Here is a 24655-nt window from a genome sequence, read left to right as displayed (position 1 = left end):
GTTGTATTTAGCTGTCTTATGGCGGTTGGGTTAAAGCTGTCTGCGTGTTTTGCACCTCAGGATATGGTACAGTCTACCTGGGAGCAGGAGAAAAAAAAAAAACAGTTTGTTAAAGGTATGTGAAGTGTCACTGATTATCCTTCTTGTCCTGGACAAGCAGTGCTGTTCTGCCAGTTCACCAATGGATGGCAGCCTGTCAATACCAAACAGCAAATGTCAGCTCTCCCCAGTTTCTCCGTGACATTGAAAAAAATAAAAAAATATCATACACATGAAAATGTAGTGATTTGTCACAACATGATGTGTTTAATCATTATCTTATTGTATCCAAGGCATTTCATTTTTAAATTTGCCCACTGAACATTAAAATCTGGAAGGAAAACCATCATGAATGAAATGTTTTTAGACTGTTTTAAACCTGCCTGAGCTCCATCAGCCTATATTGAGTTGAACTTTTGTTATTGACCAAATACTTATTTTCCACCATAATTTACAAGTAAATTCTTTAAAAATCCTACATTGTGATTTCCTGGATTTTTTTTTTCCATTTTGTCTCTCATACTTGAAGTGTACCTCTGATGAAAAATACAGACGTCTCATCTTTCTAAGTAGGAGAACTTGTGCAATCAGGAGCTGACTAAATACTTTTTTACCCAACTGTATATAAGCTAGCCAAGTGGCCTCTGTGTGAGTATGGCTTGGATCACAGAGATACTGGGAAGAGCTGACATTTTCCATTTGGTATGCTTATGTATTTTGGGACAAGGATGAACGCTGCAAAAACAAAGTTGATAGGACTAATATTTTTGGGGAACTTAGCGATATTAGCTAGTAACAGTGATCAATGGGCATTGTGCTGCAATGCACCATAGGAGTTCAGGGTTTTGGGGTTTTAAATGCTACTGTGGTTCATGTTACTTTAACAGTGTTTTTAGTGTTACTGGTTCATTGTGTTTTTGTAGTTCAATTGGTTTTATTTAAGCGTCATGTTGCCATTACTATGAGTGAAAGCTGTACTGCATTTGATGTCTTCCAGCACAGTCTCATTGTGGTTGTGTAAAAATAAAAGCACCTGCATGCTTCAGAAACCAGAAAAGACAAAAAGCTCCGCGTGCGTGCGTAACTTCGGTCAGCTGACATTTGCCGTTTGGTATGTTTATATATTTTGGGTAATGGATGAATGCTGCAAAAAAGGAACGTTGACAAGACAATTTTTTTTGAGAAACTATGGATATTAGCTAACAACAGTCAACAATGGATGTTAATTACATTCTGGACTTAAATGCCATGTCAGCAGGGGGCAGTAAATCATTTATATTAATAGCGTGTGCGTGTGATTTTATTTACTAAGTTCATTGCAAGTACATAATATAATTGTAAATACATTAAAAATACATGGATGACACAAGAAAGTGAAAACACGTATTTTCATTATGGTCCATTTCAAAATCAAGTGACAAAATAGACCAAGGTCTAATATTCCCGTACAGACCAAGCAAGCGAGGTGAATAATTCATTTATTATATGGCTGTTCAGAGCTGTATTTTCATCTTGTTGGGCTTCATTTTGCATGTCCACTTTGAGTTTGTTTGCTAATAATAAACTTTTGTAATAAACTTTGCTCGGAGAATGATCCTCTTGGTCGCTCATAATTTCCTGATTATGACTGTCATGGTAATGGTCTGATATGGGAAAATATCAGACCAGAAATCAGTCCATCAGTGCGCACATACTGTTGTAGCCGTAATAGTGTGCATATGACAACAAGAACCTAAACAATTTATAAATACATTAAGACAGTAAATTAACATTTCAAAATTGCATAATTAACAGGAAATAAAAGGGTCGAGTTCTTCTAAAAAATTGATGAGGTCTAAGGTTCTAAAAACATTCTGGACTCTAACCCGTTATAGAAACTTGGCATAATTTATTGCCACCCTTGAAAAAATGTCAACTGTTTTATAAACACTACACAATCTAGAGCTCATGGATCCCCGCGGGCAACATGTAGCTGCTGCCTCAACTCACAATGGCCCAGTAAGGGCCAACAAGTCCCAGAGTAAAGGCAAACACGTCAGCCAGATGAATTCATAGACGCGAGAGCTCAGTATTCGTTAGTCCACAACCTGCATCAGGGATGTGATGGAATTGAAGCACCTAAAAACAGAACACGCCATGCTTACTCACCCCACTTAAAGTCTTTATGTTGTGCAGTGCATTTTGGGCATCCAGTGCAGCTTTTCTTGTATAAAAAGTTACAAAACAGCATCCTGCAGACAGAGAGGGGGAGAACAGTAACAATCAATAAACATGAGGAATATTCATTAAAAACGAAAACACACACACACACAGCTCATTACCTTTGCTCCAGAAAAACCAGAAAACAAAATGCATGAAAAGATGTTCTGTGCGTATCACGTGATAGAATATTTTTAGAAACGAGTGCACATGATGCACACTGCTCATGTGGGAGCTTGCAGAGAGAGAAGAAGAGGTAATGAGATAGGCAAACACTGTGTTATTACATGGCCACAAAAAAGACCAGAGGGTGAGAACACAGTCAGGATACACTGATACCCAGTCCACAGGTCAACACAGGCAGGGCAAAATACAAATGCATCCGAGTGAATGCTGCTGCCTCACACAAGAACACAATTATACAGACTTGCATACAAAACACATAAAAACGGCACAAACAGAGCAGAAGGGAGAGAAAGGCATCGTGGGAAGAATGAGGTTGTGGGGGAGGGAATGATGAAAAGGAGAGAGAGAGGGAGTGGAGGTGGGGAGGGGGCAAAAAAAAAAAAAAAAAAAAAAAAAAAAAAAAACCCCTCTCATCCTACTGTCCCAGCAGACCGCCAGTAGCATTCCAGCCTGTCAGTTTCACTAGGCTGAGGAAGTGGAGCATTGCAGCGTCTCTGACCTACATAGTGTGCATTATGCTGTTACTGGAGCTCCCGGGATGAGGGGAGGGCTGCTGAACTCTCTTCTCTGACATCCAACTGAGTCATTTCTCTGCTGCTTGGCCCGGTCTCTGATTTGCTATAGCTAAATAAACAACTGGAGAGGGGGGTGACAGTCTTTTTTTTTTTTTAAATGGCTTAACTTGTCAGTGACCTAAAAGAATAACCCGCAAATCTGAGTGCTTCTGAATAGATTTGTGGCAAAACAGACAACAAAAATAGAAACAGAATTACAGCAGTCTCGACAAAAGCAAGACGGATGATGCAAGAACAAACTTAACGGGAGTATCATCTGGTAGGCAATTAAAACATAAGACTGTGTCATGCAGCCCTGTTTGGAGAAATCTGCTCCATCCTCTCCCAGCAAATCTATGCCAATTGACGGACAAAGTGAAAAGAGATGAGCGGGAGGAAGGAACCCTATTCACCTCACATAGGATGGGTGAGCCAAAGGTCCACAGTGATCAAGATCAGATTATCTTCTTGAATTGGATCAGATGTATAGTGAAATACCGACATATACCCAGCAGGAGGTCACCAGTTAAGAACCTTTTCTCATTTAGCCAGATAAGACTCTTAATATTGCCTGTGGTTCAGAAGTGGCTCGAGAGCAAGAGTATCAGACTTATAGCCCATTTCCTGGACAAATCTGTGCATGGCGGCTTTTGATGCACCGACTCCAGCCTCAGTCCACTCCTTGTAAAGCTCCCCAAGTTCTTGAATTGGCTTTGCTTGACAATATTCTCAAGGCTGCAGTCCTCCATGTCGCTTTTGCATCTTGTCCGACTATACCTTTCCCTTCCAGTCAACTTTTATACAAATACAGCACAGAACAGCCAGCCTTTTCACCAACAACCATCTGTGGCTTACCCTCCTTGTGGAGGGTGTCAACGAGCACCTTCTGGACAACTGTCAAGTCAGCAGCAGTCTTTCACATGATTGTGGTTGTGTGTACTGAAACAGATCTAAATTCACAGAATTTATATTCCATAAATAGTGAGTTACTAAACCTTGAAATATTTTACTAATTACTGGCACCACGGTGTGGCTTAGTGGTTAGAACCATTTCCTCAAAGGAAGATGATGGGATCGCTTTCCACTTGGGGCCTTTCTGTGTGGTGTTTGCAGGTTTGTGCGAGTTCCCTCCGGGTGCTCAGGCTTACTCCAACATCCAAACACATACACGTTAGGTGAACTGAAAACAGGTGTGTGCAAATTAAAAGTTAATAGGACTAATATTTTTGGAGAAATTAGCAATTTTAGCTAAGCTGAAAACAATGGACATTGTGCTGCAATGCACTATGGAAGCTCGGGGTTTTGGGGATTTAAATGTTATTGTGGGTCATGTTAGTTTAACAACGTTTTTAGTGATACTGATTTATTGTTTTTGCAGTTCAGCTGGTTTAGTCAGTTTAGTTAAGTGTTATGTTGTCGTTACAAAGAGTGAAGAGTATTACTTTTGAGGTCTTCCTCCACCATCTGTGTGTAAAAATTAAAACACCTGCTTACAGCAGAATGCAGAAAAAACAAAAAAGCTGTATGTGCATGCATGTGTGACAGTCGAAATTTGCCATTTGGTATGCTTATTTTAATAGTGCTGATAATAATAGTGCGTATAGGATAACAAGAACAAAATTTCTATAATGTATTTGTAATGCATGTTGCTGGGGTACACTAGTCTGGCTAGGATTGTAAAGGAGGCACAGCATGCAGTCTGCTCTCACTTCACCCATCTTGCATTAACAACCTGAGTCGAGTGCCCATGTCAGAGTGAGGCAGCAAAAGCTAGCAGTCACGTGATTTAACTGCCCCTTAAAGTGACAGAGGTCAATAAGCAGGGAAATTTGCACACAAGTTCTAAATAGATTAAGACAGTAAATTAACATTTACATAACATTAAAATATTACATAATTAACAGGAAATAAAAGGGTTGAGTTCCTTTTCTAAAAATTGTTGAAGTCTAAGGTTCTAGAAACGTTCTGGACTCACATGCCATTCCAACACATTATACAAGCTTTGCTTATTTACCACCCTTGAAAAATGTCAGCTACCTATTTCATAAACACTCCCCAATCTAGAGCCCATGGATCCCCACAGGCTACACGCTAGTTTTAGTTTATATGTAATTAGTCTAGAACATATACAAGTGTTTACTTTCTGAAATACCTGAACAAATTAATTTCACAATATTCCAATTTTTTTGACACACACATGGCAACACCCTGAGCACCACTGTGGAGTGAAGGAACACCGGTGCAACACAGATGTCTACGTAATGATATCATTTAATTAAAGATCAATAACAAAGGCTAGTGGCTGCTGAAAAAATATTCCCAGAGCATGATGCTGCCAATACCATGCTTCACTGTAGGGATGGTGCCTGGTTTCCTCCAAACACGACACCTGACATTCATGCCAAAGAATTCAATCTTTATCTCATCAGACCAGAAAAATTTGTCTCTCATGGTCAGAGTCCTTCAGGTGCCTTTTGGCAAACTCCAGGCGGGCTGCCATGTGCCTTTTACTAAGAATTGACTGGCCACCCTACTGTACAATACAGGCCTGATTGGTGGCTTGCTGCAGAAATGGTTGCCTTTCTGGAAGGTTCAGGCCCTGTCTTCACAGATGAATGATTGAGCTCCAACAGCAACCATCGGGTTCTTGGTCACCTTCCTGACTAAGGTGCTTCTCCCCCAATCGCTCAGTTTAGATGGGCAGCCAGCTCTAGGAAGAGTCCTGGTGGATCCAAACTTCTATTTACGGATGGTGGAGGTCACTGTTTTGGGACCTTCAAAGCAGCAGAAATGTTTCTGTAGCCTTCCCCAGATTTGTGCCGAGACAATCCTGTCTCCGAGGTCTACAGTCAATTCCTTTGACTTCATGCTTGGTTTGTGCTCCGACATGCAGTGTCAACTGTAGGACATGATATGTAGACAAGTGTGTACCTTTCCAAATCATGTCCACTCAACTGAATTTACCCAAGGTGGACTCCAGTTAACCTGTAGAAACATCTCAAGGATGATCAGTGGAAATAGGATGCACCTGAGCTCAATTTTGATCTTCTTAGCAAAGGCTGTGAATACTTATGTACATATGATTTCTTAAGGTTTATTTTTATTTTTAGTAAATTTGCAAAACTCTCAAAAACCCTTTTTAACAATCATTATGGGGTATTGTGTCTAGAATTTTGAGGGGAAAAATGAATTTCAGCAATTTTGGAATAAGGCTGTAACATAAAATGTGGAAAAAGTGAATCGCTGTGAATACTTTCCAGATGCACTGTATAGTGACATTAATTATCTCTTTAGCTTTGCTCCTTAACACTGTGTGCCTCATAAGTAAATAATGAATTGATTAAATTAATTTTGCTTCTTGTATTAAGTAGCAAATACAACTTATATGCCGGTGTGACTAAAGCCTGATTTATGTTTCTCTGTCTCTGCAACTCCATAGCGACGCAGAGCCCTCTGTGTTGATGTGCACCTCCCAAAAATTTACACTACGCGTCGAAAGGACAGAGACCGCAAGCGCAATGATTGGACACTTTTCCGGTTTCACTCCTTCCTCTCCTGTCAAATTAAAAGTTTTTGCAGTGCACACGCTGATTACATTTCAATCATAGATCAAAGAGAGGAACCTTTGGCAGAAGAGTCCATAAATACGACCAACTTCATAACACCGAGTCAAAAAACTACAAAGATGCTCAAATGACCTTCAATTCATGAAGGGAAATTACACATAAAAGTTGTTTTGGAGGTTGATGATTGCAGAAAGAAGTGGGGGTCATTGAGAGACAAATTTGTCCAGAGAAAGGCTGGGGGGTGACCAGAAAATGTGGCGGTGCAGGCGGAAAAGTCCCTGCCTTGTTCATTATGTTGCGCCCCCTACAATTCCAGTGGTTAAATGCAGTAAGACACCTACTTCCAAAAGGTCATACCCACGTCGGGCGACAGTTATAGAGTTGTAGAAGCATAAATCAGGCTTTACATATGCTTTTGTCCTTTTAAAGAGGAGTTTTTGGACAGGTATAACTTACACTCCAGAAAATATGGTAAGAATTACATTTTCCTGAGACAAGTCAAAGGATGGATACATAGAATGAGTCTCAATTCTACCCCTTGGCCCTTCCCCTTACCCCTTACCCTCCATTTTGCACGGGCATGAGAGACAGAGGGGTGTCTCAATTCTCTTTTTGGAGCGAAGCGGAGGGGTAGGCGGAGGGCTTCAAACCCCTCAGAACGGAGTGAATCTGGATGCACACTCCGTTTGGAGGGGTAGGAGGAGCTTACCAATGTCTCTGGAAAAACAAACATGGTGCAGAAAGAGCCGCACAAATGAAGCTGCTTTCATTACAAGTTACGTTGTTTAGAAAGTTATAACTTGCCAAAAAACTTTATAGGCAGTTGTCTATGACAGTAACATGTATGCTGCTAGATGCATGTTGCGTATATTGTCGTTCTGAAGAATATCGCAACTTCGCTTGTGCGCTGAGCCCTTATAATGCATATAATACACACGAACACTACGATAAGACAATTTTATATTTCACAATGGAGAAAATCATGATAAAGCATAAGCACGTTAATTTGTATGTTCATAAATCTTTGGATAATATCAATCCCTGCTGTTGGATTTCAAGGTCTGTAACGCTTGTGTATTTTGTAAACAAATGGAGCCCTGAGCGCACTCGTCTCCTAATAAGAAAATGAGGCAGAAAATGAGAAGATTCACCAATGGGAGTAAGTTGGAAAATATATACACACACATGTATATGTGTAACACATAACCTGATGTCTTAATAGACTGCTATTATTTGTCAAGGAAATAGGGCTGGATGCAAAAAATGGGAGCATTTGAAAAATAAATATAAGGTTAACAGAACGAGATGCAGCCCATAACATACATACAGGTGCTGGTCATATAATTAGAATATCATGAAAAAGTTGATTTATTTCAGTCATTCCATTCAAACAGTGAAACTTGTATACATTCATTGCACACAGACTGATATATTTCAAGTGTTTATTTATTTTAATTAATTACTAATCAATAAATCAATGATTAATCAAACAATATTAATTATTACTATTATCGATTATTAGTAGTATAAACATTAATTACTAATTAATTAATTATTAATACTATTAATTGTTATTATAAATTACAAATTAATTACATTAATTAACATGACATGATTGCGATGCGTCAAAGAAATCTGCGACTTCTATTTCTTTGCATTTACACAAAGGCGAGAAAATAAAAAGAGCAAACAGATTACTGCAACAAGTTGCATTTCGGTTGCCATGTTAAACACTGAAGACGGCAGTTTGACATGGGCAGTTTTTTTTCCTCCTAAGGCAGAGGGGTGTCTCAATTCATAGGGCTAGAGGCATACCCCTTCGCCTTACCCCTTGTTTTAAAGGGGTAGGCGTAGGGGTAGGGCCAAGGGGAAGGGGTACAAAAGAGAATTAAAATTGGGGGTTAGTGAAGCAGATAAGAGAATATTTAGAGCAGAATCCTGCAAATGGTGATAAAAGCATCAAATTCAGCACGAATACTCATTAGACATTCCTCTTTTGAAAAATCCAATTGGCCACTTGAGTTATCAGTTGGCGGTCAGATAGGGATCAATTGAAGAATTACACAGGAGACAAAATTAAAAGATGCTCCAATCATACTGAAAACTATACCACATTATTTGCCTGATCATAAAGATTCCAAAAAGGTATAGTTTGGACTATCTGTAACTGAATTCTTTGGAGTTATGGGATAAAAACAGCAAGAACGGTGACAAAGGTCAGTGTCAGTTTGTGCAGGGGTCAAAAGTTCAAATCGCGCCAATTTAGGTAAAAAGTGATGCAAATTATTAGTTCACAGGGTTTTTTTTTTTTAAAAAGGAATAGTTTGGACCATCTGTCATGCTTAGTTATCACATTATGTCGTAACTTATGTCACATGTCATAGAATCCAATGGACATTGACCTTTACTTTGGAGACCAAGCATTCAACACTGTTAAAAGTATTCCATTTATTAATCCCATTAGCTGCTTATAGGTCCACAGTGACTTGAGATACTCCTGCAAAGCAAATCCTGGGTTCACTGAGAAGTACCACCACTCCGACTTTTTTTAAAAACAGCTGAAGAGATGGTATACTAAAATGCAGTCTGTGTCATTTTGAAAAACCAGCAGAGTGATCAGTCATCTGCATAAATTGTTTTTTCATGACAAAGTAATCTGTTGTTTCAGAACAAGCTGATTCCACATGACTGACAGCTGCTGAACAGTCTGTACAGCTGGAACACTAAAAGTTAATCTCCAATAGCTCAATCTGTCAGTGTGTGATAGTAATGCTAGCTCGGCTAAGTGCTGTTTAACAGGATAAGAGGTCACCAAGGAGCTACACAGATATAACGTGGCAGCAATTTGTTATAAGGACATGAAGAACTTATTAACGCATTTATACATATCAATCATGAAAAGCCACAATGAGCAAGTCAAGGTTTAGGGTGCTTGTTCTTTCCATCTTATTGTATAATTGAAGGACTTCGGAGCTACCACTGGAATGACTATCAAACAGTTACTTCGGGAGAGTCAGGTGAAGCGTATTATGTGTGTAGTAACAAAACTAGCATGTTGTACGTAGGGATCAACAGGCTCTCAATGGTAAATGGACTGCATTCATATAGTTCGTTTCCATTTGCAGACGGACGCTCAAAGCACTGTACAGTTGTGCCTCACATACACACAAACATACTGATGAAAGGGTGCTGCCATGCAAGGTGCTCACTACAAACCGGGAGCAACTGGGGAACCTTATGGCCCGGTCACACGGCATGTGACGATCCCTGAACCAAGGGGGAAAAAAGTAAAAAAGTCACAAATCGTTGCGAAAAGGTGGACAAATGAGCTTTTGCCTTTTCCCATCACAGAATAGCCTGCGAATCAAGAGTGCAAAAGGAACAAAAGAGGAGCAAAACAAAACCAAAGCTAAAGCTGATCTCGATGCTTTAAATGAAACACACCTGGAGACACTGCTGGAGCAGTGTGTGTCTGCATCCTGCTCTGCGTTCCAGGACTCGGCGCTGGACAAGCTGCAAAGAGAAGCATGCGATCCGACCCACTGTGGAGATCTCTGCACAGGTCGGTGGATCCACCTGCTCTGGTTGCTCGTCCAGAACAAAAGAGAGATCATCTCCATCATCAGAATCCTCACTTTCTGGTTCAGACTGACAACACACTATGCGCTTCCTTGACAGGGCTGGGAACATCAGATCGCCAAGTTCAGAGCCCTTTTGTGCTCTCCCCTGAGAGATAGTGCCGCGTCTCTCTCTCTCTGCCTTTTTTTTTCCCAAAACCCTGGTGTTTCTGATCACCGATCAACCTGTTCACACGCGAATGTCCGCTGCTACTGAAACCTTTTTCACACTTGATGCTCAAAGTTACGCTTCTGTAAACTACCGCCTGGTTTGCACAAACCGAAGCGCAGTTCACTCAGAGATCACCACAGAGGACACAAAATATTATTACGTCGTGACAGCCCTCAGCTCCATGGCAACAAGTCTGGTCCCGCTCCTGGAAAGCCCCCCCCCCCCGAACAAATATGCAGTGATCAAGGATAACCTTGTCAAAACTTTTGAATTGTCAGACTGAAAGGGTCAGCAGACTCTTCTCTTTGCACAGGCTGGAGGACAGCAAGCCCTTCAGAGTTCATGGACAGTATGCTGCAGCTCCTAATAGGACACTGGTCAGACTTTTTGTGCAGCAAGTCTCTCCCAGCTGGATTGAAAGGCGCAGGCAGCGCAGGAGCCGAAAATATCGCGGAGTTCACAGGGGGCCTGGGGAAAAAACAAAAACAAAAAAAAACAAAAAAACGCTGGTGTGCTGTGGTGGCTGTTGTATCCCGTTACTAAACCATATATATTGATGTACAGAAAACTGTAATCAACATATCAATGATTTTGACAGAAAACTGTCAAAAGGGGAATAAAAATAAGTGTAAAAATGATTGAATACATCATCAGAGCAGTAAACTGATCAGTCCGTGTGAACACCGCGCATTGACTCCCCATATGCGGTTATTTCCACCAGGTGCAGCTGATCCACAACATGAATTCACAACACCTTCAAAACACAACACGAAGGTTAAATGATGCCAATGAAAGTCAACTAAAGTCCAGATTTCTTGTTTCGTTTGGGCTTCGTTGCCCTTTGTTAAGTGCTGTGTGACCGGGCCTTTACATCTCAGTGGTTCTTAGAGGAAGAACTCAACTCTTACTTCCAGTTAATTACATAATTTTTTTAATGCTAATTTACTGTCTTCATGTATTTATAAGTTGTTTAGCTTCTTGTTATCATATACACACTTATTATTATTGTTTTATTTTATTACTAATATTTTGTCATTTGATTTTATTTTTAAATGGACCACAAGAGAAATGTTTTCACTTTTGTCCTGTCATCCATGTACTTACATTGAACTTACTAAATAAAAATCACACACTCACGCATACACGTATGCATACGCCACTTCGCTTTTAATATATAGATGATTTACTGCCCGGTGCTGAAATGGAGTATGAGTCCAGAATGTAATTAGCAAAGTTCATTGTTAAGTGTCATTAGCCAATATCCAACATTCCGTTGTGGCGGCGTTCATCCTTGACTCAAAATACACAAGCATACCAAACAACAAATTTCAGCTCTCTCTAGTTTGTCTGTGGTTGAAGTTATACACATGCCCGCATAAATGTACACAGATGCCACTTCACATATTGTGGCAAGCTGCACGGAAGAATGAAAACCAAGCCAAAGTTTGTGCCTTTTCTGCAATCTGCCCCAAGCAGGTGCTTTTATTTTTATACCCCCACAAACGTGGTGGAAGACATCAAATGCACTACACTTCCCACTCATGGTAACGGCAACATGATACTTAACTAAACAGGACAAGAGGCAAAAGTTCCTTTACCTTTGTAAAAATGGGAACACATTTTTTTCCAGAGCTGAAAAATGATCCAGCCCATGGCTTAAACCACATGCGAGCCGCACCATGGCTTTTTTGATCCATGACATCCCCAATTCTGACACCAAGCAGTATTCCTGACATACCAGTTGTTAAATAGTTTAAATTAAATTAATGAAGCAGAATCACACAACTCTGAGCATCACATTTTTTTCCATTGTTGCTTTTATAATAAGCTGCTGCAATGTCTTTTACAATGTAGTGGCAGTTCTTCTAAAAGGTTGGAATGCAAGCTTTGATAGATTTTGGGCTAAATGTTTTTTGCTGTTTTACTGAAAACTGCAGAACAAGTGAAAACAGCAAAAAACTTGTGGAAATCGATTATTATATTAATTTTTGTTTTTACAATGCATTAAAAATTATTTGACGTTCTTAAAGTGAGACATTTTACTGAAAACTATTTCTTTATCTCTGTATTACCATTGTAATTTTTTTTTTTTTTTTTTTATACACCCCAATGTTGGTAATCAGTATCCGTCGGGCTCTGTCAGTGCGCGTGTGAGCACGCACGCACACGCCTGGTGCAGCCAGCAACGGGGGGGACACTTTTGCTGCTGTGTTTGTTTATACAGCTTAACTGCTGTGAAACAATGACAAAATAATGTTTTGTTTGACAGTTTTGTGGAGACAAACGCATTATCTGACCACAGCGTTTTGAGTCTTGCCACTTTTCCTCTCTCTTTGTCTGAGACGTTCACTCTGACTGCAGCCAGGAAAAACATGCAGCTGAACTCCCATGATAAAGCTAAGCTCTACATGGTGCTCTTGCAGTGACAACTGGCGGACTGTACATGCTGTTCTGAACCGCCTGTATAGTTTTTTTTTTTTTGTTTTTTTTTTTGGTTGAATTTACGTCGTGAGCAATTTAATGAGATGATGCAGATTACAGAAAATGCATTAATTTGCTTGATTATTCAGTTGGCCGATATTCGGTCGACCACTACGGTGGCTAGGTTTAAAAAACTATTTTTAAGTCTACTTCTGGAAAGTAAAATCCTAAATGAAAAAGACCATGACATGTCAACTAAATTAACATATTGTCACCATGTCAATCATTTTCATCATCTTTGAAGCCATTAATTTGTACAAAATGTAACTTGTTTATGAACACCTATGGTGATTCTGCTGCTCCCATTACTTAATTCACACCTGACTGCTTCTTACATCTATTTTAAGAAAATCACTGAATCAGAAAATTTAACTATAATTTTACACAAATGTGACATTAAGAAAAGTGGCTGAAAAGGTTTGTTAAACTAGAATATATATATATAGGGGTATACGATCCACAAAAAAACACTGTTCTGCACGTAACTATTTTGAGGTCACGGGTCGGTTCATTTTCAGTACAGTATGCAAACAAAATGCAAAATCTAAATTTGCTTGTTGTTTAAACAAACAATTTATTGTAACATTATACAAAAAGAAAAATAAAATAAATGCAAAGTGCTGTCTGGTAATATGTTGAATAAAATGTTCTCAAATAAACAACAAATATGTCAATTGATTTCCTGAAAGCTGCGCTCCTCATGTGGTGTGAATTCACACACACAGTGTAAATATAAGGTCTTACCGGTTCGTTTTAGTGAAGAAAAGTCACTCTGTGGCACCACCACCACCGGTTCTCTGTCTTGACGCAACAAGTCCATAAGGTCGCAGTGTCTCAATAATGTCTCATTTACCACAGCCTCCAAGGGATCCTGGCTGCACACGCGATGAAATCTCAAGAAAAAGTTATAAAATTACTCAGTTTCTCCGTGTGGGAGCAGGCGACACTGTGGGTGCTGTGCTGCATGGCGTGCATGTCAATATTTACGTGCAACACTTCAGGGAAAAAACAGCATTTATGGTACGTATTTAAGTAAAAAAAATAAAAAAATAAATAATCTGTCTAACATCTTTCTGTGTAATATCTCATGTTACAACGTGGAGACCCATGGCTTATACACGAGTGCGGCCTATTTCTGTACAATTTCTTTTTTTTTTTTTTTTTAAATTGGTGGGTGCGGCTAATATTCAGGTGCATAGCCCTGTACCGAACGTCCCCGTACCGAAATGGTTCAATACAAATATTATATATTATATACACACACACACACACGCGCGCGCGCACACACACACACGCGCACACACACAGTAGTGTTCAGAATAAGTAGTGCTATGTGACTAAAAAGATTAATCCAGGTTTTGAGTATATTTCTTATTGTTACATGGGCAACAAGGTACCAGTAGATTCAGTAGATTCTCACAAATCAACAAGACCAAGCATTCATGATATGCACACTCTTAAGGCTATGAAATTGGGCTATTAGTAAAAAAAAAAAAAAAAAGTAGAAAAAGGGGGGTGTTCACAATAATAGTAGCATCTGCTGTTGACGCTACAAACTCAAAACTATTATGTTCAAACATGCTTTTTTAGCAATCCTGTGAATCACTAAACTAGTATTTAGTTGTATAACCAAATTTTTTCATGATTTCTTCACATCTGCGAGGCATTAATTTTGTTGGTTTGGAACCAAGATTTTGCTCATTTACTAGTGTACTTGGGGTCATTGTCTTGTTGAAACACCCATTTCAAGGGCATGTCCTCTTCAGCATAAGGCAACATGACCTCTTCAAGTATTTTGATATATCCAACTGATCCATGATACCTGGATGCGATATATAGGCCCAACACCATAGTAGGCGAAACATGCCCATATCATGATGCGCACCACCATGCTTCACTGTCTTCACTGTGAACTGTGGCTTGAATTCAGAGTTTGGGGGTCGTCTCACAAACTGTCTGCTGCCGTTGGAAACCAAAAAGAACAATTTTACTCTCTCAGTCCACAAAAATTTCCTCTGTTTCTCTTTAGGCTAGTTGAGTGTTTCTTTGGCAAATTGTAACCTCTTCTGCACGTCTTTTAGTTAACAGAGGGACTTTGCGGGGGATTCTTGCAAATAAAGTAGCTTCACACAGGCGTCTTCTAACTGTCACAGCACTTACATGTTAACTCCTGACTGTCTTTGATCATCCTGGAGCTGATCATTGGGTGAGCCTTTGCCATTCTGGTTATGCTTCTATCCTTTTGATGGGTGTTTTCCGTTTTCTTCCACGCGTCTCTGGTTTTTTGTCCATTTTAAGCATTGGAAGATGTAACAATAAGAAATATACTCAAAACCTGGATTACTCTTTTTAGTCACATAGCACTACTATATATTCTGAACACTACTGTATATATACAAAGCTAAACTGAACATACCTTTACTCTGAGGGGGTGGTTCTGAGTGCGGTCACGGAGGATGTTGATCTTGGGCACAGCTCCAAGAGGGTTCAAAAAGCTCTTTTAGCTCAGTTTCTGACCAGGAGCGTGGGATCTGTCCCAAACATCTTGATGGAATCTGGATCTGGTTGGTCCAATTGCTCTAGTGACCCATTCATCTTGCTGCCACTGCCGTTACTAAAAGCAAAAAGAAAGATCTATAATTAGTACAGCATGCGTCTGTGCACGCGAACAGAAAAAAAACAACAAAAAAAACAAAAAAAAAAAAACTGGTGGTTGAACCAACCACAATGGTTGACTAATTTCATTCGTCTAAAAATTAGATATGCGCAGAAGGTACAAATATCAGAATTAACCCAAGATTACACTTAGATTTCCAAAGCGGTCCTCAAAAGAAAAACAAGACATTTAGCAACAATGGTTTAGACATTAAAAGAGACATGGTTAAGAAATTAAGAGCCTTAAATGATAAATAAGCTAGAAGGTAATTACAAACAGAATGCATACAATACAGTCCTAAAAAAAAAAAAGAAGGAAAAAAAGGAAAATTTAATCATTTTAAGTTTTTTTGTTTGTTTGGTGGACCGGGTCGCTGCATGATTTTTTTTTTATCCCCCTTTCTCTGTGATTCAGCAGATGGATTTCAGCTGGAGGTTGAACATGCAAGCCTCGTAGTCACTGTTTTTTTTTTATTATTATTATTATTTTATTTAAATTACAGTGTTTGTGAAGTGTTGTGTGTTTCCCAAAAAAGCGAAACACTCAGTGCGAGTCTGAACAAAACACAGAAGAAAGAGGATCTTCTTTCAGAGAATGTTTGTCAGTGTGGCTGTGGACGGAGCTGTGACTGGCCCAGTGTGAGGGGAGTGCTGAGCCCCTCACAGCTGGCATAGAGAGACAGCAACTGCTCACTGCGCGAATAGTCACTCCCCACGTAGAGCAGCCAGCAGATGAAACTGTTTTTTTTTTTTAAAAACAAACACACTGCTTCGCTTTAAATGTGCAGCAAGCTATTTCAGATGATTTGCGTGAACCATCTGTCTCCTAAGAGGCTTTATTTTACTCTGCGTGTTGTGTTGGAAAGACGTAGCTTTTGTGCTAAATTGATTAGCACTTGCATGGCTTGTGCGCATGCTCTAGTCTTCAGTTTTTTTTTTTTTCTGGGGACGTTACAGTGCAACACACAGGCCTGGCATATGTACTACAATGTTAAATGGAGCTTCGAGGCACAGAATTTGCCTCAATCATTTTTTTGTAATCAAATTATTCGAGTTACTCAATGAATCGTTTCAGCCCTAAACACGGGGTTTACAAATCTGACAACAAAGGGTACCACCCCCCGCCCCCCAACTCGGGTCCTCATCAACAGACACAGTTTTGAAATTATTAGTTACTATTGTACTCATACTGTCAGAGTTTATGGAGCATGATATGGAAAATCAAGTCAAGCATTTACAATCAGGTTTACACATATAAGGACAAGTTGTGGTACATAATTATTTGAAATGTTGACTTCACTGGAGATCACCTTTAAGCCTTGCAACTTCAGGGACACAGACCTGGTTTCCTTCAAATGAAAATGTCAAGAGAAAGATGAAATGCTTTATGGCACTACAACACATACATGCCGCCCTATCGAGGCACGGATAGCTAGCAGCTATAAGAACAAACCAACGAAGGCTTTATTCCTTATATGTTGATTGTTATGGTAGAGCAGACAGGCATAAAAGCAAAGAAAACCTCTGTCAGAGGAAGCCAAGAAGAGAAAAAAGTGACTGAGCGAGGGATCTCACACTAGAGGTCGACTGATACGGATTTTAAAGGGCAGATACCAATATTCAACAAGGTTTGGAGTCTGACACAGATATTTGCCTGCAGTAAAAAAAAAGTGTCAAAAAGGTGTCAGAATTTAGTATAAACACACTCTTATTAACACAAACTTTCTTTAAATGTTTTGCAGTATACTGTGCACCCAGAAAGTATTCACAGCACTTCACTTTTTCCCCATTTTGCTATGTTACAGCCTTATTCCAAAATGGGCAAAATCTTTTCCCCCTCAAAGTCAAAGACGATCAATGGAAACAGGATGCACCTGAGCTCAATTTTGAGCTTCATGGAAAAGCTGTGAATCCTTATATACATGTGATTTCTTTTTTTTTCCCTTTTTTATTTTAATAAATCTTCAAAAAAGAAAAAGAAACATTTATATTGTCATTAAGGGGTACTGTCTGTAGGATTCTGAAGAAAAAAATGATTTGCATCCATTCTAGAATAAAGCTGTAAATGTTGGAAAAGTGAAGCGCTGCAAACACTAATTCACAGAAATTTCAACATGACCTTCACGCAAAAAGTGCAAGGAGTTACAAATAATATTATTACGAAGTTGAACAAATAATTAAATACAGCCAACACAGCTCCAGTGTGCACACTGCTATCTTCTATGCCAGTGTGTGGGACAGCAGCCTTCAGCACTGACAGGCTGAGCTTGTGACATCTAATAAATAAAGTAGTGCTGTGGTCAGGACTTTGCTACGAACCAGAAAGCAGCAGTCCATATTTTAAAAGAGTCATATGGTCTAATAGACCCTCAATGCCAGACTCACTCATGAAAAAAATAAGTTGGCAAGTTTGCAGGTTGCTCATACGTGAGTGGTTACTAAAAATAATAATAATAAAAAAAACAAAACTCTGTGCTGTCTCAAAAAAAAAAAAAAATGGATGGTCACTAAATACCACCATTTGGGCACAGTCTGGAACACTGTACATCTTTTGCAATATGACCACTGCATAATACATACGCTTTGATGTGAATGCGAAAGTATTAGCAGTAGATAATGCAACAATATATTGACAATCTTAAGTACTCAAGAATAACAGCGTTAAAATGGATATAAGAAGCAGAAAAATGCCATTTTCCTTTGATGCGAGCCTGGCAATACCCCCAAGTGTACCTATGATTGCAGTAAGTTTCATATACATAATTAAGCGCACAAACATTTGTCAATACTGTTAAATGAGCTAGAAAGTATTACAACAGGCCATCAGTACAGGCATTCACCAGTTGTCAAAGCAGTAAAATTGTGTTAAGTTATAACCCCCAGTACATACAGCCCTACCACACCAACAAAGATGGTCAAGCATCACTAGCAGAACCAGTCTTGCAAACACACGTGAATGCAACTTTAAGCAAATAAATAAATAGAAAGGTACACAAATGTAAAGACAACTTTGCACACAGACCTTTGGACGCGTGTCATCCATTGCTTACAAATAGAGCCCAGTCGTTCTGCGGAAACTCCAAAATCCTTCAGGGCTTTGAATGACATCCTAACAAATCACCCAAGCTTCTATTCTGATGAAACACCCTTTTTTAAAAATTGTCCCCTGTCTTCAAGACTGTCAGTACATTGCAACAATAATTAATATTGCATCACTGAAAGAAAAGTGACTTCTGACCAATAGTTTGCAAACAAGCTTCCCACTAAGTCCTGACCTCCACACAAAGGAAAAACCTAACAGCAGAGCCTAAAGGTCCAAAAAACACTGGGTAGCAGACCGAGGCATCTACGGTACATTTCAACCTCAGGCACTCTGAAGCTTTGTCACAGCAGGAGAACAATTGCATATTGTTTCCCCATGATGGAAAACAGTATTCACCACTCCGCCATAGTACAATGGGCCAAGTCAGAGACATGCTTTGGTTAGTTTTACTGTGGTCACAACATTAGCCTGTGTGATACCATTTATTCAATTTTCCCCAATGACCAGTGTTGCCACATTTATTTATTTAAGTAAAAATATTTCACGTCTCATCAATTCCGCTTAGTACAGAACTACAGTTGTAAAACTAGGAAATTCAGAGTAATAGTGGCTAGGGATGACACAATTAATCATTCTGTGAAAAATCACAATTAATCATAGGAGCTCCTCAACATCGTCATGTCGACATTCTCAAGAAAATGTATTATGCCGGTAGCTGCAACTTTAGACCTAGTGGTGCAACTCAAATAAAAATAAATAATAGAGGTGCACCGATCAGGATTTTTTTAGGCCAATCACCGATCACTGAAATTTTGATCTGCCGATACCGATCAAGTACATATTTGGATCATGCCCAAAATAAGAATACAGGTCTAATGTATAGGACTATTTTTGCATTAAAACTTAATGATGAAAACAAAAAACACGCAATCAAATAAAGACACTAGAATAAACTGCCAACTTTTGTTTTATTACACTGACTGTTCTACCAGCAAGGTTTTTTTTCCATGTTTCATGTTGCTCAGGTTACAGCCTACAGAACGTTGAGAATGTAAAATACAGGCCTCATTCTATGGGGTTAAAATTGTCTCAATATTTGTAAATGCACACAGGGTGATCTACAAATAATCATTGATTTGCAAATGTGTTCAGATATCCACAAATGCAAATTTCATATTTGTAACTTGTAAATTGGTCTTTGCAAATAATGTTGTATTTGCAAATATAAAACTTAATTTGTAAAAAAAAAAAAAACAAATGACATCTGTAAAACTGGAAATTGCATTTGTGAATTGAGTTTCAGCATTTGTGGATCACCAAGACATTCTTTTCGCGAAATCCACAGATCCACAAACAAATGCCTACTGATTCACAAACACACTCATGCACACTGGATATCCACTAGATGGCAGTGTGGTTCCATTCATTACACAGCAGTCTAGATCTCTCAGAGCCATTTGACTCATTTTGACTTCTGATGAGCTGAACGGACATGGACTACATTAGATGATGGCGACTGCTCTCTCCGTCCAGCTCATATCAGAAGTCAAAATGAGTTTACGTCACAGAGGAAAGCGTGTCATGACAGGACCAAGCGCTCCCTGTACTACCGCCTGCACTGTTGTGATCGGTCCTTTTGATCGGCGCATTTTGCCGATCACCGATCAAACCGATCAAGGCGTGATCGGCCGATAATGATTGTGCCCGATCGATCGGTGCACCTGTAATAAAAGTAACACCTCCAGCACACACACACACACACACACACACGTGTGGCCATAGATATATAGTAACCTAGATGCCGCATTGGTCTCCAAAATGGAAAATGTGTTATCTAGCTTACTATATAAATATCATACACATGAAAATGTAGTGATTTGTCACAACATGATGTGTTTAATCATTATCTTATTGTATCCAAGGCATTTCATTTTTAAATTTGCCCACTGAACATTAAAATCTGGAAGGAAAACCATCATGAATGAAATGTTTTTAGACTGTTTTAAACCTGCCTGAGCTCCATCAGCCTATATTGAGTTGAACTTTTGTTATTGACCAAATACTTATTTTCCACCATAATTTACAAGTAATTCTTTAAAAATCCTACATTGTGATTTCCTGGATTTTTTTTTTCCATTTTGTCTCTCATACTTGAAGTGTACCTCTGATGAAAATACAGATCATCTTTCTAAGTAGGAGAACTTGTGCAATCAGGAGCTGACTAAATACTTTTTTACCCAACTGTATAAGCTAGCCAAGTGGCCTCTGTGTGAGTATGGCTTGGATCACAGAGATACTGGGAAGAGCTGACATTTTCCATTTGGTATGCTTATGTATTTTGGGACAAGGATGAACGCTGCAAAAACAAAGTTGATAGGACTAATATTTTTGGGGAACTTAGCGATATTAGCTAGTAACAGTGATCAATGGGCATTGTGCTGCAATGCACCATAGGAGTTCAGGGTTTTGGGGTTTTAAATGCTACTGTGGTTCATGTTACTTTAACAGTGTTTTTAGTGTTACTGGTTCATTGTGTTTTTGTAGTTCAATTGGTTTTATTTAAGCGTCATGTTGCCATTACTATGAGTGAAAGCTGTACTGCATTTGATGTCTTCCAGCACAGTCTCATTGTGGTTGTGTAAAAATAAAAGCACCTGCATGCTTCAGAAACCAGAAAAGACAAAAAGCTCCGCGTGCGTGCGTAACTTCGGTCAGCTGACATTTGCCGTTTGGTATGTTTATATATTTGGGTAATGGATGAATGCTGCAAAAAAGGAACGTTGACAAGACAATTTTTTTTGAGAAACTATGGATATTAGCTAACAACAGTCAACAATGGATGTTAATTACATTCTGGACTTAAATGCCATGTCAGCAGGGGGCAGTAAATCATTTATATTAATAGCGTGTGCGTGTGATTTTATTTACTAAGTTCATTGCAAGTACATAATATAATTGTAAATACATTAAAAATACATGGATGACACAAGAAAGTGAAAACACGTATTTTCATTATGGTCCATTTCAAAATCAAGTGACAAAATAGACCAAGGTCTAATATTCCCGTACAGACCAAGCAAGCGAGGTGAATAATCATTTATTATATGGCTGTTCAGAGCTGTATTTTCATCTTGTTGGGCTTCATTTTGCATGTCCACTTTGAGTTTGTTTGCTAATAATAAACTTTTGTAATAAACTTTGCTCGGAGAATGATCCTCTTGGTCGCTCATAATTTCCTGATTATGACTGTCATGGTAATGGTCTGATATGGGAAAATATCAGACCAGAAATCAGTCCATCAGTGCGCACATACTGTTGTAGCCGTAATAGTGTGCATATGACAACAAGAACCTAAACAATTTATAAATACATTAAGACAGTAAATTAACATTTCAAAATTGCATAATTAACAGGAAATAAAAGGGTCGAGTTCTTCTAAAAATTGATGAGGTCTAAGGTTCTAAAAACATTCTGGACTCTAACCCGTTATAGAAACTTGGCATAATTTATTGCCACCCTTGAAAAAATGTCAACTGTTTTATAAACACTACACAATCTAGAGCTCATGGATCCCCGCGGGCAACATGTAGCTGCTGCCTCAACTCACAATGGCCCAGTAAGGGCCAACAAGTCCCAGAGTAAAGGCAAACACGTCAGCCAGATGAATTCATAGACGCGAGAGCTCAGTATTCGTTAGTCCACAACCTGCATCAGGGATGTGATGGAATTGAAGCACCTAAAAACAGAACACGCCATGCTTACTCACCCCACTTAAAGTCTTTATGTTGTGCAGTGCATTTTGGGCATCCAGTGCAGCTTTTCTTGTATAAAAAGTTACAAAACAGCATCCTGCAGACAGAGAGGGGGAGAACAGTAACAATCAATAAACATGAGGAATATTCATTAAAACGAAAACACACACACACACAGCTCATTACCTTTGCTCCAGAAAAACCAGAAAACAAAATGCATGAAAAGATGTTCTGTGCGTATCACGTGATAGAATATTTTTAGAAACGAGTGCACATGATGCACACTGCTCATGTGGGAGCTTGCAGAGAGAGAAGAGGTAATGAGATAGGCAAACACTGTGTTATTACATGGCCACAAAAAAGACCAGAGGGTGAGAACACAGTCAGGATACACTGATACCCAGTCCACAGGTCAACACAGGCAGGGCAAAATACAAATGCATCCGAGTGAATGCTGCTGCCTCACACAAGAACACAATTATACAGACTTGCATAAAAACACATAAAAACGGCACAAACAGAGCAGAAGGGAGAGAAAGGCATCGTGGGAAGAATGAGGTTGTGGGGAGGGAATGATGAAAAGGAGAGAGAGAGGGAGTGGAGGTGGGGAGGGGGCAAAAAAAAAAAAAAAAAAAAAAAAAAAAACCCCTCTCATCCTACTGTCCCAGCAGACCGCCAGTAGCATTCCAGCCTGTCAGTTTCACTAGGCTGAGGAAGTGGAGCATTGCAGCGTCTCTGACCTACATAGTGTGCATTATGCTGTTACTGGAGCTCCCGGATGAGGGGAGGGCTGCTGAACTCTCTTCTCTGACATCCAACTGAGTCATTTCTCTGCTGCTTGGCCCGGTCTCTGATTTGCTATAGCTAAATAAACAACTGGAGAGGGGGGTGACAGTCTTTTTTTTTTTTTTAAATGGCTTAACTTGTCAGTGACCTAAAAGAATAACCCGCAAATCTGAGTGCTTCTGAATAGATTTGTGGCAAAACAGACAACAAAAATAGAAACAGAATTACAGCAGTCTCGACAAAAGCAAGACGGATGATGCAAGAACAAACTTAACGGGAGTATCATCTGGTAGGCAATTAAAACATAAGACTGTGTCATGCAGCCCTGTTTGGAGAAATCTGCTCCATCCTCTCCCAGCAAATCTATGCCAATTGACGGACAAAGTGAAAAGAGATGAGCGGGAGGAAGGAACCCTATTCACCTCACATAGGATGGGTGAGCCAAAGGTCCACAGTGATCAAGATCAGATTATCTTCTTGAATTGGATCAGATGTATAGTGAAATACCGACATATACCCAGCAGGAGGTCACCAGTTAAGAACCTTTTCTCATTTAGCCAGATAAGACTCTTAATATTGCCTGTGGTTCAGAAGTGGCTCGAGAGCAAGAGTATCAGACTTATAGCCCATTTCCTGGACAAATCTGTGCATGGCGGCTTTTGATGCACCGACTCCAGCCTCAGTCCACTCCTTGTAAAGCTCCCCAAGTTCTTGAATTGGCTTTGCTTGACAATATTCTCAAGGCTGCAGTCCTCCATGTCGCTTTTGCATCTTGTCCGACTATACCTTTCCCTTCCAGTCAACTTTTATACAAATACAGCACAGAACAGCCAGCCTTTTCACCAACAACCATCTGTGGCTTACCCTCCTTGTGGAGGGTGTCAACGAGCACCTTCTGGACAACTGTCAAGTCAGCAGCAGTCTTTCACATGATTGTGGTTGTGTGTACTGAAACAGATCTAAATTCACAGGAATTTATATTCCATAAATAGTGAGTTACTCAACCTTGAAATATTTTACTAATTACTGGCACCACGGGTGGCTTAGTGGTTAGAACCATTTCCTCAAAGGAAGATGATGGGATCGCTTTCCACTGGGGCCTTTCTGTGTGGTGTTTGCAGGTTTGTGCGAGTTCCCTCCGGGTGCTCAGGCTTACTCCAACATCAAACACATACACGTTAGGTGAACTGAAAACAGGTGTGTGCAAATTAAAGTTAATAGGACTAATATTTTTGGAGAATTTCGCAATTTTAGCTAAGCTGAAAACAATGGACATTGTGCTGCAATGCACTATGGAAGCTCGGGGTTTTGGGGATTTAAATGTTATTGTGGGTCATGTTAGTTTAACAACGTTTTTTAGTGATACTGATTTATTGTTTTTGCAGTTCAGCTGGTTTAGTCAGTTTAGTTAAGTGTTATGTTGTCGTTACAAAGAGTGAAGAGTATTACTTTTGAGGTCTTCCTCCACCATCTGTGTGTAAAATTAAAACACCATGCTTACAGCAGAATGCAGAAAAAACAAAAAGCTGTAAGTGCATGCATGTGTGACAGTCGAAATTTGCCATTTGGTATGCTTATTTTAATAGTGCTGATAATAATAGTGCG

The 24655-nt window shown here is 39.4% G+C and overlaps 1 protein-coding gene and 1 pseudogene across 4 annotated transcripts in view; both read right to left on the bottom strand.

The window, feature by feature from the left end:
• The window catches only part of LOC117515547, a 71282-nt pseudogene extending 52642 nt beyond the window's left edge, over positions 1–18640 (bottom strand).
• Positions 18641–22234: 3594 nt separating this feature from the next.
• The window catches only part of LOC117515548 (CUGBP Elav-like family member 2), a 91876-nt gene continuing 89455 nt past the window's right edge, over positions 22235–24655 (bottom strand). For all 4 annotated transcript variants that reach the window (XM_034176158.1, XM_034176154.1, XM_034176157.1 and 1 more), the window contains one exon: positions 22235–22361. In XM_034176158.1, coding sequence (XP_034032049.1) covers positions 22249–22361 — 113 coding nt within the window. In that variant the 3' untranslated portion in view covers positions 22235–22248. The remainder of the gene's footprint in view (positions 22362–24655) is intronic.

Source organism: Thalassophryne amazonica, chromosome 8, assembly GCF_902500255.1.
Source record: "Thalassophryne amazonica chromosome 8, fThaAma1.1, whole genome shotgun sequence".
In the NCBI taxonomy this organism is placed as follows: Eukaryota; Metazoa; Chordata; class Actinopteri; order Batrachoidiformes; family Batrachoididae; genus Thalassophryne; species Thalassophryne amazonica.
The sequence above is the reverse complement of the archived record's forward strand: the minus strand, read 5'-3'. Positions and strand labels throughout refer to the sequence as shown.